This window comes from Rutilus rutilus (genome assembly GCF_951802725.1).
Source record: "Rutilus rutilus genome assembly, chromosome: 15".
NCBI lineage: Eukaryota > Metazoa > Chordata > Actinopteri > Cypriniformes > Leuciscidae > Rutilus > Rutilus rutilus.
In genome coordinates, this window is record NC_140220.1 from 9,940,761 (window position 1) to 9,955,118 (window position 14,358).

Here is a 14,358-nt window from a genome sequence, read left to right on the forward strand (position 1 = left end):
TTATTTTTAGTTTATCATTTTTATCAAGTAAATATCAAGTAACTCTAAAAATATCCACCTTCAGATTGTGGTACAGCATGTGGCTTTTTGCTGTGAAACCTTTACTGACTTTTATAAAGTAAACATGAGAATAACCTTTATATTGTTAGTAATATTTCAAGACGAACAATTACTGGACTGAAGCAACTCAGGTTGACCTGATTATTATCCATTCATCTCTTTTTAGAAATTGTGTTAAAATGAGAGTATCAGGCTTTTGATGAAGGTTACATCTCTCGATCATCGTTGTATTGCATTGCATTATATGTTTTCCCCCCACAATAAAACCTACAGAGCTTTGATCTAACCAATATCATACTAAGACACATTATTGAGAGACATAAAGTGACAACTGATATTTATATACATTTTATGTAAGTATTTGCTATACAGTTATAAAGATCTCATTAATTTACATTACAAGCTATGAGAAGTTCATACATTCTGAGTATATACATATCAACAACTGCACCAAATTATATATTATTATTTAGTTTGAGCCTCCTCTAGGCTTTTTTCCTCCTCGAGTATGAGCTCCATGTTCTCCTATATCATAAATGAGTGCTTGATTCTGATTGGTTAATCGTGGCATCTAGTCATCCTTAACAATGCTGTATATCAGAACCCCTCAAACTGGCTCTACTTTTATAGTTTCTTGTATCAGGCCGCCAATTCGCTTCCTTGTATTATGACCTCTGAGGACCTTAGTATTAATAACATTACTGTAATGTTTCAGTGTTACTTTGTCTTGTTGCGAATTTCTTTTTACAATATATTTGACCTTTTTTTTTTGTGGAGGCACATAATACACAGATAAAATAAGAAAATAATCTTCTCTCAAATCATTATTTAATATAGCTGCCCCTTATATGGAGAAGCCATTTCAAATCATGTAAATGGTTTTCAAATTGTATTTACTTAAGAAACACAGTTGTGATGATGTTGCAAATAGCCAACAATTACTTTAGTGGAATTTAAATGGCAATGTGACCAGAGGCTGTAGACTTTTAAGTGGAGTGTTTAAGTGCACTATTGCTGGGGATCCTTTCACTCGCTCTTTCTCCCTATGACTGACGGAGGGCATGCAGACTGTATTTTTTCCTCTTTGCACTCTGCCAAAAGATCATTCCAGTTTACTCCTAAATACAGTGACTTTGGAAATGATTTTCCTTTTATCAGCATTGAACTATTAGTCCCTAAACAGCTACATATAGCACACCTCATTTATTTATGTCTGTTTTGATTTTGAATATAGTTATTTTGAAATGCAAGTATGAATCTGAAAATGTCTGAAGTCGGCATGACAGGATTTACAGCCCATTTTACTTCCTTCAATTCAACTAAGTGAAACAGGATATTCATGCATAATAACAGAAAAGAAAAGATACAGTAGGGTCAAGTATAGGTTAAGATGGCTTGGTGATGTCAGCCAAAAACAAAGGTTGCTTAGGAGCCAGAACAAGTTTCCTATGCTATTATGAAATATTACAAAGATTACAAATGCAATAGATATACTATGTTATGTATATATATATATTATGTTATTAATTTTAATTAGAAGCACTAACTGTTTTATGTAGCTTATCTGATATGAGAAAATACATTTGTATGGCCTGATTTATGGTTGCCAGAGCTACAAAAAGAAAACCAAAAAGAAACAAACTAAAATGAATTCAAATCACTTCAAAAAGGTGTCATGGCAGCCACTAAAGAGAAAAAAGAGAAACAAAATAAACTCAAAAGCAGATAAAAGAGTAGGAATTATACTGCAGAGTTTACTGCATGGAGGAAAAAGAAATAGCAAATAATTAAGAAATCACAATGTGAGAAAAGTGTAGCCTACGCTTCATTTTCTCTATTCACAAATCCGGAAAAGAATCACGTCCAAAAATCGCATACTCTCTTAGTAGTTACTTTTTTAGTGAACGTTAAAAAAGTATGTGAATGTATGAATGTAATCTGAACATACTGTAAGGGTGATGTTTTTCCTTTGTGTTTTTCGCATACAGACGACAATGTTGTCAGAACGACCTGTTCACACGGATCTGCGAAAACGATTAAAAATGCTGTATTCTGCTGCCAGGCCAGTAGTTAGCAAAGTTGTCACTTTGTAAAGAAAAGCGGCACACCTATAGACTGAATACGTAATACGCATGCGCATGATGTCACCATTTTCATAAATCCGTGTTTTCTGTTTTGAGACAATAACGATATCATTTTCAAAAACTTGCACTTTGAGACCCGTTTTCAGGCCCCGAAAACACCATTTTCGTGTAAACGAACGTTTTTAGTTGAAAATGGCGTTGTGTTAACTGCCCCTTAGTTTAGTTTTGTTCTATTTGTGTTCCCAGTGATTGTGTTTCTATGGTTACCAATGAGTTTGTTGATTAGTCTCACCTGTCTCTTGTTCAGTTCCTTGTTACCCCTTAGTATTTCTAGGCCTCAGTTGGTTTAGTTCTTGGTCTTGCATTGTTACCTCTGTTACATGTTCTCCAGAGTACTCCTCCTGGATTATCCGCATTGTTTCGTGTTTATTAAAAGAGGCACTGCAATAGATTCCTCTTCTCTTCATTTGTTAACTGTGACACATACTACATTTGTCATGTTTTCATTGTCATGTGACTTACAGCTTCAGTTGCGTTGCTTCACTGCCATTCACAATAACTCCTCTCCTGTAGCCTCATGGGATAATAAAGTGTCTACTGGATGCGCAATTCAAAATCACGCCGGAAGTAGTTTTTACCTACTGTTTTATGAATACTTTGAATTTGGACATACCACTCTTTTATTTACTGTTTTTCACATACTATATTTTAGGGAAGTATGCATATTCAGATGCAGCCTGAGCTTTATGTTCATCCTCTTCACCAATACATCTGCTTGCAATAATTATTAGATTGATCTGATTGGTGCAGAGCGAGAGGTATGTTTAACCCTGTCAAGCCTGAATTTTTTTTTAAATGGAACTATTTATTGAACCTTTAGACAAAATAAAGAAAATACCAACAGAATGTTTACTTGGTAATGTAAGAATTGAGAAATTACAAAATGCCGGACAGTCTGTTTCAAGAGCGACCAGACCCTGAGAGGACAAAAGGACCTCTCTGGAAATTACCATTTGAACTAGCCCTCGTGCACCCATCGAGATGAAAGTCTCACCTCCGAGCCATCCTAATCTACATCTCTTTCCCTCTTCCCTCACCCCCTCTCTCTCATCTCAGATGATCACCTGAATTCACCCAAGAAAATGGATAGTTTAATGTGAATGATTACCCCAGAGTATTTTTCATGTTTGGAATCATTTAAAATGTCACAGTGCGACTGGTACAAATGTCTCATTTCCAAATAAGTCAAACTAAAGGTAATAAGGTTTTTAAGAGTTTAAAGATTACTGACATACAAGGAAGGTGGTCTCTCAAGACAAATGGTCACACACTCCCAAAAGGTGCAACCTCTGAATGCAAATTTCTTTTGTTAGCACATGTTTCCATGTGAATGAGGTCTGGCTATTTAATGAAATGCAGCAGGGAATTCGGGGCCTTCTGTACCTCAGATGAGCCCATGATGTTGAAGGACCTCAGCATCATGTATTTTAATGTTGGGTTTGCATCTTCTCTCTATTCCAGAGCATACGGAATAGTCAAACATTCGCTCATAATTAATGATCCAAAGATATCATTAAAACCTTTTCATTTATGGAGTCAGATGAAATAACGAGAGAATACAAATTCAAATGTATTGCATTTAATCAAAAAATACTTTGCCTCGAGAAAAGGACAGCAACACGTAAAGACCTTCCGCACTGGTCGGATGCCGGTTTTGGGCCGATCGAGCGCGAGCTTACAGTAAAAAGTATAAACAATCAATGTTTTTAAACTTCTTTCATTCTTCTATTCCTTTCTATTTTGATCATTCATCATGCTCTTTCATTATTCCTCATGGTCGTATGTTCTTTATATAGTGAATTTTGAAGCACTCAGCAGTGATAGAGCAGTAGGTCTGAGGTATTTGGTCAGTGTCTGTGATAACCCACTGTGGCAGCTTGCTAGTTGCCTCCTGATAACCATTCTGAGAGCTGGATAATGATGACCCCACACACCATGTGTCTAGACAGGAAAATCTCTCTGAGACAGAGAGACAGAGGGATGGAGACAAAAGCCTTTCTGTTGATTGCAAGAACTTACAAGAGGAATGAAACACCTGGTGCTGTTATTCAGTGATTACATTTCATTTTCATGCGATGCCAAGGCTGGAGTAATTGTTGTCCACTGAGACACAATAAAGCTGCTTAATATGTTTCTCTATCTGGACTCTAGCCCCTTTCCTTCGATACAGTGGAAGTTAATCCACCTTGGTTGAATGATGTTCAAGGTTGTGGCAGGGGCTGCTCTCTCTATTTAGCATCACTGAATTTGTCTTTATCAGGCTAATGCAGAGTTGTAGTTTCCAGCCCTCCGGTGAGGCAGTGTTTTCTCTTTCTATATCACGAAAAGTTTACAATCTTTTAAGCTCAACACACTGGATATTTTGAGTCATTATAATTATCTTAAAGCTTCCGCTAAGAAAAATAGTCCACTATAATGTACAAAAGAATTGATTATTGGCAACAAGGTGTACAATGCAACTATATTATTACATTAATATTACATTTATTAAATGTCTATTTTCACTACAGTCAATAACTGGGATGCAAATTGGCTTTGTGTTAAAGGAGGGAGAGCGAAACCGTAGTGTGTTACGAGAGGCATGAAGGAGTGCCAGCAAATTTTAATGTGTGGTCATTTAACATTGGCAAAATTTTGCAGGTAAAATCCAGTCCTCTCAATTGGAATCTATGTGATCTTTAATTTAGTGTGAGGGCGAAATAATTCCCTATGCAAATTTCATAATTTGAAGTTGGCCATGTGGAATCAACCATTCCATTTAATAAACAATTTCCTGAACATGTCTTCCATTAGACGAAAAATAGAGAGCCCTGCTCCCCAACTCACACCCTGAAACACACTTTTTCTGCGCCCTTGGTTCTGGACGTTTTTTTACTTCTGGAAACCAGAAATCTTGTTGTACTAGGCTGGTTGTGCCAAGACAAACACTTTGATATCGCCATCATAGAGCCACAGCGATTACACATTGCATATTTCAGAGAAATCAACTTATAAAAGGCTCATATTTGTTTCTGCACATTAAGCTATGCTAAAAAATATTTTAAAATTGAGAAAATTACACACTTCTGACGCACACTGCTGACGCAATTTGTAGTTGAAAGAAAGAAACCTCTATGATATAACGATTTAAATCATAAAGAAGCTCTTCTGTTGTGACGCATCATTCTTAACCGCCAGGATTCCGAGATTCCATAAAAATAGACAATTGACTAGAGTAATATCTCTGCTCTCACCCCTCTCATCTCGATCTTCCCTTATAATGACTCATTCTTACTGAAATAAAGTAGGCATGTGGAGACTTGTACATACAATTCAGTGCACAAACTCTGCAAAGCTGGTGGTGAAAAACCTGTGGTGAAACCAGGAGGCATCTTAAGCATCAGGAAGTTGTACGTAAGGAAACAGCAGAACCTAATTGGATGTAATTGCCGGGTTAGACTAGACTACAGCAAGCGATGAGGGCATGTGAGCTGTGCCACGTCTGAGTCTCAGTATTCTCCCGGCTCCTGCAGAGCTCAGCCTTCTAATGAGAAGAGGAGGACAGACTGAGGAAGTGGTAATTGGATCCTCCCCGTCATGTCGCCTGGGCATGTGTGGCGATGGGGCTGTGCTTTATTTAGATCCTCCAGGCAAACAGTCTCAGTTCTCCACTTACTAGCTGCAAACACAGAGCTTGTGAGAACAAACCTCTCCTGACCATCTTGAGCTCATTTGCTTGCAGAACAGAAGTTTGCTCTCTGCAACTGCATGCAGCAGCTATGCCATTACATTATGGACTAATGAGGCTGTGCTGACATGCTAAGTGAAGCAGATGGCCTCTGCAATCCGTCTGGGATTTGTCTATTTTTGATGATCATGTTTGCAACTACCTTAAATACACTTGGATCAGTCTTTACTTATGACCAGGAATAAATGCAAGCAGCAGGCCATTAATAAAAAATAGGGTATTTATTGTATATCGATGTGCTAGAAGATGTATCTCACAAGTGCTTCGTATTGGGGTAAATTCAAGCGAAACAGAAATAAAAAGGTTGTGCGTTGTTCTCCAGTGTGAGCGTGTATCACACTCGGTGAGTGCCCCACAAGTTTGTGTGTCCAGCTGCCAAACTCTGTTCTGGAGAGCATCAGTATGATTGACACTCTGGGGAACCTTGAAAGAAAGACAGAAGAGAAGATCAGCCAAGGTACAGCCACGAGAGACTGGGTAGGCTAGACTGGTTACTATGTATGTATGTCAAACTTTAATATGAGGTTCATAATTTTTTTTCAATTGAGGCTGTCCAAAACATTATACTGTCTGATTAGGTAGTATCCGAAGGTAGAAAAGCATCAAGTTGCATTTTTGTAGGCAACCTTAATGCATCTTGTGCAGCCTTAATTTAAATTCTAAATTAACTTAAAAAATTAAATACATTTTAATTTCTAAACTAAACTATAAAACATTTTTTTTTACAACCTAAGATTGCATTTGTACCAAAAACTAATTTGGAATAATCAGGGATATAACAAACACGTTACATATCAAGATTATGGTTTGGATGTAATGAGTAAAGTTACGTGATACTTCTTGAATGTATAATATAACAACACCAAAACTACTTTTTAACTGTCTCCCCATAATGCAGTCAAGTAGGCTTGCCCATTGCATGAGAAAAAATGTCTACACTGCAAGCGAGTGGCACAACGCAAAGCAACAAAACTAGGCCACCCCCATTATAATCAACAAAGCTGTCTACACTGCAAGTTGTCAGGAAGATAAACACAGCAAAAAACACCACACACACAAAAAAAAAAAAAAAAAAAAAAACCACACAAAAAAACCTGCAAGCCAGAAAAACCCTGCAACGTTGTCGTTTTGGAAGAGGAGGAGTCTCAGCCAACTGATTGTTAGAGCTCAAAGCTAGATAGATAGTAACCAATACATTATTTACATAAAAAATAAATAAATGTAACAATTACTTTCTAATGGAAGTATGTTTTTGGAAGTGTACTTTTAAAAGTATTGTTGCCCCAGCATAGAATACAGTGATTAAAGGTGATATGTGTAATTTCTTTGCCACTAAACATAATTATGACATTAAAGCAATTATTGTACTTCAGCCTAAACTTATGTCAGTTGTGTGTTCTTGTCTTGTTTTGTTTTAAACACATGGCTTGTGATTGTGTTTGCTGGCCATGTGCTCGTGTTTTTGTCATGTTTGATGTGAGCACATGGCTTGTCATGTGTGTTTCCTTGTGCCATGTACTCTCCTGTCTATTGTCTAACCCTGCCCATCTTGTTACCTGGGGCACGTAACGCACGTTCAAGCTCAAACCGGTGCGCAACGTTTTGCTACGGTTTCCGGGTTGAACAAACATGTTTCCTGGAAACAGTGTGCAACAGGGTTTCGTTACGTTTTCTCTTGTTTGGTGGGTATGTCAAAAATGTCAGCCCAATCAGCAGCAACATGAATATAAACCACGCGGTATTAAAGAGACAGCTCGCACAATGGGTCCAAGTAAAGTCGTTTACAAATGTGTCCGCTGCAGCTCTGTATACGCAACAATTGAAGATATTAGAAGACATGGTTATTGTAAGAGTTTTATAGTAAAAATATAGCATATAAGCCTAATACTCACAATAAAAATAATAAGGTCATATAGATCATGGCACAGTCTCGGAGGTAAGAAGCGGATTATCCTTCACCTGAAATGCGAGGCAAATGTTGGATCACAATAATTAGGAACCACAGTTTCCACAAATCCATTCACTCGATTGGGATGTTCTCTTTTATTCTGGACGGCAAGGGCAGTGACTGTAACACTGAGCGTATTTTGCAGTATTAAACACGTATTTATACCGATTTCATCAGGCTCTGAAAATTCTTCAAAAAGAACACAAAGAATGGCCTTCTCAGCTGCCATTGTTGCAACTCTTGTGTCATCAGAACAGGGTGTTTAAAAAACGTTTAACAAATTTTTGTCAGGGCTAAACGCAGCCCTGATTATTGGTTCAGTTTCCCCACCAGTCCTCCCTCGTTATCTGTAGGGCTGGTCCGAATACCATTTTTTGAGCTTCGAAGTAGTGATGGGAAGTCCGGTTCTTTTCCGCGAACCGGTTCTTTCGGACAGTTCGTTTCAATGAACCGGTTCAAAAAAACGGTTCACCAGTTCTTTTACATCATCACGTAATGACGTCAATTCTATCATCCCGGCGTATAAATATACATTCAAATAAATGCATTTGTAATCATAACTTCAGTTAAATAATGTACTCATCGTCATAATCATTTTGGATAGGTTTCTTACATTTACGTTTTGAAAATGAACCCTGTAGTAGGCCTAAGGCAATGCGCAAACGCGGATGTTTTACATGTCTTAAAGTGAATAAACTGGTCTTCATCATTTTTATTTTATTTGCAATTAAATAAACTTACATTTCGCCGAATTCGGCCCCTCATTCAAGTCCTTGGTTCACCCGTGCTCATGTAACAGCACAGCACATAGACAGTATATAAACACAGCATCAGTTGGCCAAAAGAAAGTTCGGTTCAGAGACGGTGCGATCACGCATGCGCAGTCTCTCCAGCTCATCGGTTCTCCGTATCGAACATGTCCGAAAGAAACAGTTCTCGGTTCTGTGCTGGTGATCCGAGAACTGCTGCAACAACCAGTTCTTGACTCGAGAACCGTAGCATGCCTGTGTGAGAGCTGAAAACTACTGAAACCTTACTAGGCTAATTCAGTCGACAAAACTAAAAACTCGATGCATGTCTCCAGTATGTTTAATACGTTATGTTTTGATTAACACATTATAAACATTTGCACCCTTTAAAACCTTGGAAAGAGTTTAGGCTACGTCAAAAACGTATATCACCTTACTTAGAAATTAAATTATCTGTTCCTGAAAATAATGTTTTAGTATAATAATAAATGTTTAGTTTTATAATCCATTCATTGTTTCCAATCTTTAAAATAATACAGTGAAAAGGCAGTAGCCTATGTGATAAACATGTTTCTAACATGTTTTATTTTGTTACACTTATTGATGTTCAATAAAATACTTAAGAAACATGCATTTCGTCCCTCTGAAAAAATTGCACGCATGCTCAGCTCATCAGCTCATCGGTTCTCCGTATCGAACGCGTCCGAAAGAAACAGTTCACAGTTCTGTACTGGTGATCCGAGAACCGCTGTACCTGTACGTTCGGTAGTGCGCGCATGCTCAGTATCTGCTCGTGCTCATCACTTCTCTCAGCACAACATGTCTCAGTTCAGTGAACTGTTGGATTTACTGGAGTAACATATATGCCTACTCCGGGATATTGGTTTATTTTGAGTCGAAGGGACTGTCAGGACTCAGGCATGTCCGAAAGTGAGTAACTTAACTTGTGGATCAGCGCTGACGCAAGACGCGAACTGTTTCGAACGATTCAGTCCGATTTAGTGTACTGGTTCGACCAGTTCACTAAAAAGAACCGGTTCAAAAGAACGATTCGTTCACGAACCGGCCATCACTACTTCGAAGCTTCGGTAGTAATGAACATCGAATATTCGAAGCTTCGGAGAGAGGGGGCTGAACATATTCTTCTCTCTAATAAAGGCAGTATTCTCTATGTGTCTGTCTGTCCGTTTGCATTTTGATTATTTCGAGAACCGTTCATTCAATCGACTTCACAAGGGAGTGCAGTGTCGCATTTGGTGCAATAATAGATAGACACGCGAGACGCAAAACGTTCAGAATTAATAAACTTTTAATAAACTACAGAACAACGCGAGCAGGAAGCGGCGCACCTCACACGGGCAGGGCTTATATGCTCCGAGAACGGACACTGCACTTGTGATATTAAACACATCTTCCCCATGAACAACACAAAGTAAATACACTAGCACGTAACACACACACACACAGGTCTGTTAACTTAAGCAATACTTTTAATAAGGTAGGTAGTCTAATATTTTTCGAATTTAAATAAAGAAAAACGAAATTTAAATAAAGAAAAAACTCGAAATTTAAATAAAGAAAAAAGGGGGGGGGGGGGATGCCAGGTGTGCAAAAAAATATTCGAATGTCAAATTTTCAAATCGAATACCAACCCACCGAACGAATATTCGGGTCCAGCCCTAGTTATCTGCCTTGTTTGTTCCATATTTAGAGTACGTTTACACAACAATGATATGCTTAAAACAGAGAAGTTTTCCGCGTCCAGACTACACCATTGTCAAAACAATCCCCATTCACACGGATCTGCAAAAACGACTAAAAACCCTGTACTCTGCTGCCAGGCCACTAAATGGTGATGAAACACTATAGACTCAACACATAATACCCATGTGCATGACCTCATCATTTTCAGAGATTCGCGTTTTTGTTGTTTACATGGAGACGTTGAACCGTTGAACGTTCCCTCATGAGTTGTTTTCCTGCGTCGAGTCGGTCCTGTTTTCCTCCTTGGGATAGTTTTTGTTTTATTTTTTATAACAAATAAATGCCCATTTTTGCATTATTGAGTCTTTGACTCATCCCTTACCACAACCCTGACAGATCATAAAGAACATTAGCACCAATAATTTCTAAAGTCCACTTAGGTTAACAATGCTTTTGGGCAACACAGTTTTGATATTTACAGTGTCTTCAGGGGAATCAGCCAACAAGCACCTAACTTATAGTTGACTTTGCATATTAAGCTGGGATAGAAGAAAATATTTTGCCATTAGAAAATGACATACTTCACCATTAAGTATTTGCATGATTATCTTTAAAGCTGACTCAAATTTTTTTGCTTAAGAGTTAACATTTAAACAATAACATTGTCAGACGAGCCCTTAATGTAGAGTATAGCATTAATGTAGCGACAGTTATGAGGTAATTTCATTAAGTCAGGATGTTCTGCAATCCCACCATACCTGGGGTGTGCCGAAGAGACAAAGGGAGTGAACATAGCAGAACAGCAGGACACAGATGTAGCCCCTCCTGGAGGTACACACTCGCTCTCTCTGCCTCTCTATCCATCTTTGACTCCAGCTGAGCTCTGAAAGGTGACGAGAGGCCAAGGAGGAAGGATCACGAGAAAGGCATCTCCCATCTCTGAGTGTGCGCTGACAGTTCGCATGGGCTGATCACCAGCATTTTACTGCTCTCGATGCCGTCCAGAGCCATCTCGCTGTCCACGCAGAAACGAGACGCCAGGTGCTCCAGGTGAGTGCCAGATTTCTGCCAACGCTGCAGTAACACAGGAGACATAAACTCATGGATAAGTACAGATTTGCTGCAGACAGTATAAAATATCATGCATATAATGTTTAGTGTACATTCATACTTCACACATATCTATACGTACGCCTCCCTGCACAACAAACAAAATGTTTTCTGATGCTACAGTATGCTGCATGTCCCTGACACTGACATGACAAATGTGACGTGTGGAAACGCTGACATCGGCCCGAGAGTAAAGCCTCTCCTGAGAGGCTGTCTAACACAGGGACTGATACTCATAGAGCTGATGTCAGTAGGTTCCTCTGGGAGATTTCTAAGTGCGGCCTGATTTATGGTCTGTCACAGATGTCTCCCGTGCTCTCGTCTGAAATTACTGCAGTGGGGGTACCTGCTTGCCATCGCTGATGTTGCACGGCACGAGCAGGATCTGGGAGGCAGGGAAAGTGGTGGAGACGGACAGACAGTGCTGCTGCTGGCGGATTTGCTGTCCGTGGGTGTAGATCCACTCCTGTGCAGGAAAGAACACAGGCTTTTCTGATGCTGAACCAACATATAATGAAATGAAAAAGCAATAGCAATTTTCTTTCCAGAGAATTACACAGATTTCAATAGATTGCATGCCATTACAGAAAACAGACAGACTAACAGAAAAGATCTTCCAGGTGTTTTAAATGTTATGTGACAGATTGGACTGGAAGCTCATTAAACCTCTATGTTTTTAAATCAAGTATCCTAATTTTTGATGAATGTAAAAAATTGAAATGAGTGTAGTTTTTACTATTCTTAACAGTAATACCATGGGTTTACTTCACAATCCATCTTTAATAGGTTTGCATTTACATTTACATTCATGCATTTAGCAGACACTCTTATCCAAAGCGATTTAACAATAGAGGAAAATAAGCAATTCGTCACATAGAGCTAACAATATTCATAGTATACAATGCCAGGTTTATTAGAAAACTAGATTAGGAAACAAGCTAGAGCATTCCCAGACTTGTTCATTTAAAAATGTCTGTTCTAATCTGTCACCTCCACTTAAACGGTAAACAGAGAGAGAGATCTTGGAAGAAAACAGATACTTTTGCTTTCCTCTGAGAAGGTGGTCTCATTTGCTGTTCTGAGACATGAAGAGAGAATGACGCACGAGGGCAGTGTGAAAATGTGCTTTTGTGAGCCATGCTGATGAACCGCTTCCCATCTGGTGAGTCTTACAGACGCTTAACAAGGTCACACGCAGCAGGCAGCAGGGAAACATGCTCTTGTGGTGTTATGAACACACTTAAGAGCGCTGAAATCACTTTTGGTGCCTGAACACCACATCTACTGTCTCTCATCGTGTCTGGGCTTTATAATTTAGAGAATAAACTGGGACTGGGAAGAATGATAGTCTAAGGCTTTATGGCTATTAGTTCAAGGCTTTGGTTTAACCAAATTATAAATGTAATAAAATATAAAATGATAAATTATGAAACATTGATTACTATTAAAAAATGTGTTGTTCATTTTAAAATACCCTATATATAGTTTATGATTAATGAATATGGAATTTTATTGTACTTTAATACTATTTCCTTCAATTCAAAATTCAGTTCTCTATCCTGTTTGCTGCCTCAATTAAAATTCAGGAGCTGAATAGACTTTAATAGCCATTCATGGATTCAATTCTGAATGACGCACAACGCTGTTTTTTTCCAGGCTCATGTGCAGGTGAGGGAGCCATGAAGGGTGACAGTAGGGCAGATTAGCTGCTCAAAGACCAGAGGGCACCTCTTTGTTTAATATAATTACACAGCAGTGCATAAATGTGACCTGAATTAAATCCCATTACCCCGCTGTAAAAGCTGCCCTTTCAACATGCCCCTGGTTGCATAGCAGTTAATGTAATCTAGCATCTCAGAGTAGCAGCCTAACTGTGTGAGATGTCACCGATTCCTGGCGTGAGAGTAAAAATACACACTACCTTTGCTCCTTTTCTGATCTTAATAGAATAGAATACCTCCAGCAATGGCAGTACCAACAATGATTGATAAGGAAAAATAAATCTGCTCATTTAATGCTTCAAGCATGCTTTTTTTATATTATGCCAGAGTCTTGTACCTGGTTAGCTGCTGGTACGTCTTTGGTGATGGTGCAGGGTGCGAGTGTGAGCACTGGGACATCCTGTCCCTCAACTATTCGAGACTCTAGACAGTTCTGTCTCTGCCGAATTACACCAGACTTGGCATCAGAATCATCAGGAACTCTGGATTTGGAGATAGAAACACAATAGTGTAATGATAATAAATACCCCATATAGAGAAAAAAAAAAAAAACGAATAATATTCTTTAAATATATTACATGTTTCTCCTAGAAAGCAATGGGTATCAAATGAAAAAGTCAGCATGAAATAAATATTCAACCCATCAATTTTGTAAATGCATGTGGTAGATCTGCATGTGGTTCATCCATGTATATGTATAACTTTATTTTTTTATCTTGTTATGTTTAGGCTAATTAAAATATTATAACTCGATCTTTCAGTGAAAACAACAGACTTCTCTCTGGTAATGTATCCTGGACTTTTGTCAACTTTTATATGCCAAATTAATAAAAATAACACAAATAACAATAGTCTTTTAAGAAAAAAACAACAACAACCTAAAACTAAGTAAAATCTGCCATAGTGGGTGGAAAATCTTTCCCCCGAGACAGATGAGAGCAGATGGTCAGCAGCTAGTCTACAACAAACCAGCTTTAGACACAGAGAGGCCATACACTGCCATGCTAAATAATAACATGGCCCTTTACAATCATCCATCACCACCCGCAGACACTCAAATACACACATCACACTGACTCACTTGAGCTCTGGGTAGACATTGTCCAGATACCACTTGAAGGATTTGCACCTGAGACTCTTGCGGAGCTCCTGCCTGCCGTGAATGCTGATAAGAGAGGAAGAGAATGAGCGGAAT

At 38.5% G+C, this 14,358-nt stretch overlaps 1 protein-coding gene across 1 annotated transcript in view; it reads right to left on the reverse strand.

Moving 5' to 3' along the window:
• Window positions 1–6,135: 6,135 nt before the first annotated feature.
• The window catches only part of galnt14 (UDP-N-acetyl-alpha-D-galactosamine:polypeptide N-acetylgalactosaminyltransferase 14 (GalNAc-T14)), a 46,143-nt gene continuing 37,920 nt past the window's right edge, over window positions 6,136–14,358 (reverse strand). The window contains exons 12-16 of the mRNA XM_084433330.1: window positions 14,245–14,328; window positions 13,501–13,645; window positions 11,789–11,908; window positions 11,091–11,406; window positions 6,136–6,354 (exon numbers count right to left, since the gene is read on the reverse strand). Of these exons, the coding sequence (XP_084289456.1) occupies window positions 11,248–11,406; window positions 11,789–11,908; window positions 13,501–13,645; window positions 14,245–14,328 (508 nt within the window). The 3' untranslated portion in view covers window positions 6,136–6,354; window positions 11,091–11,247. The remainder of the gene's footprint in view (window positions 6,355–11,090; window positions 11,407–11,788; window positions 11,909–13,500; window positions 13,646–14,244; window positions 14,329–14,358) is intronic.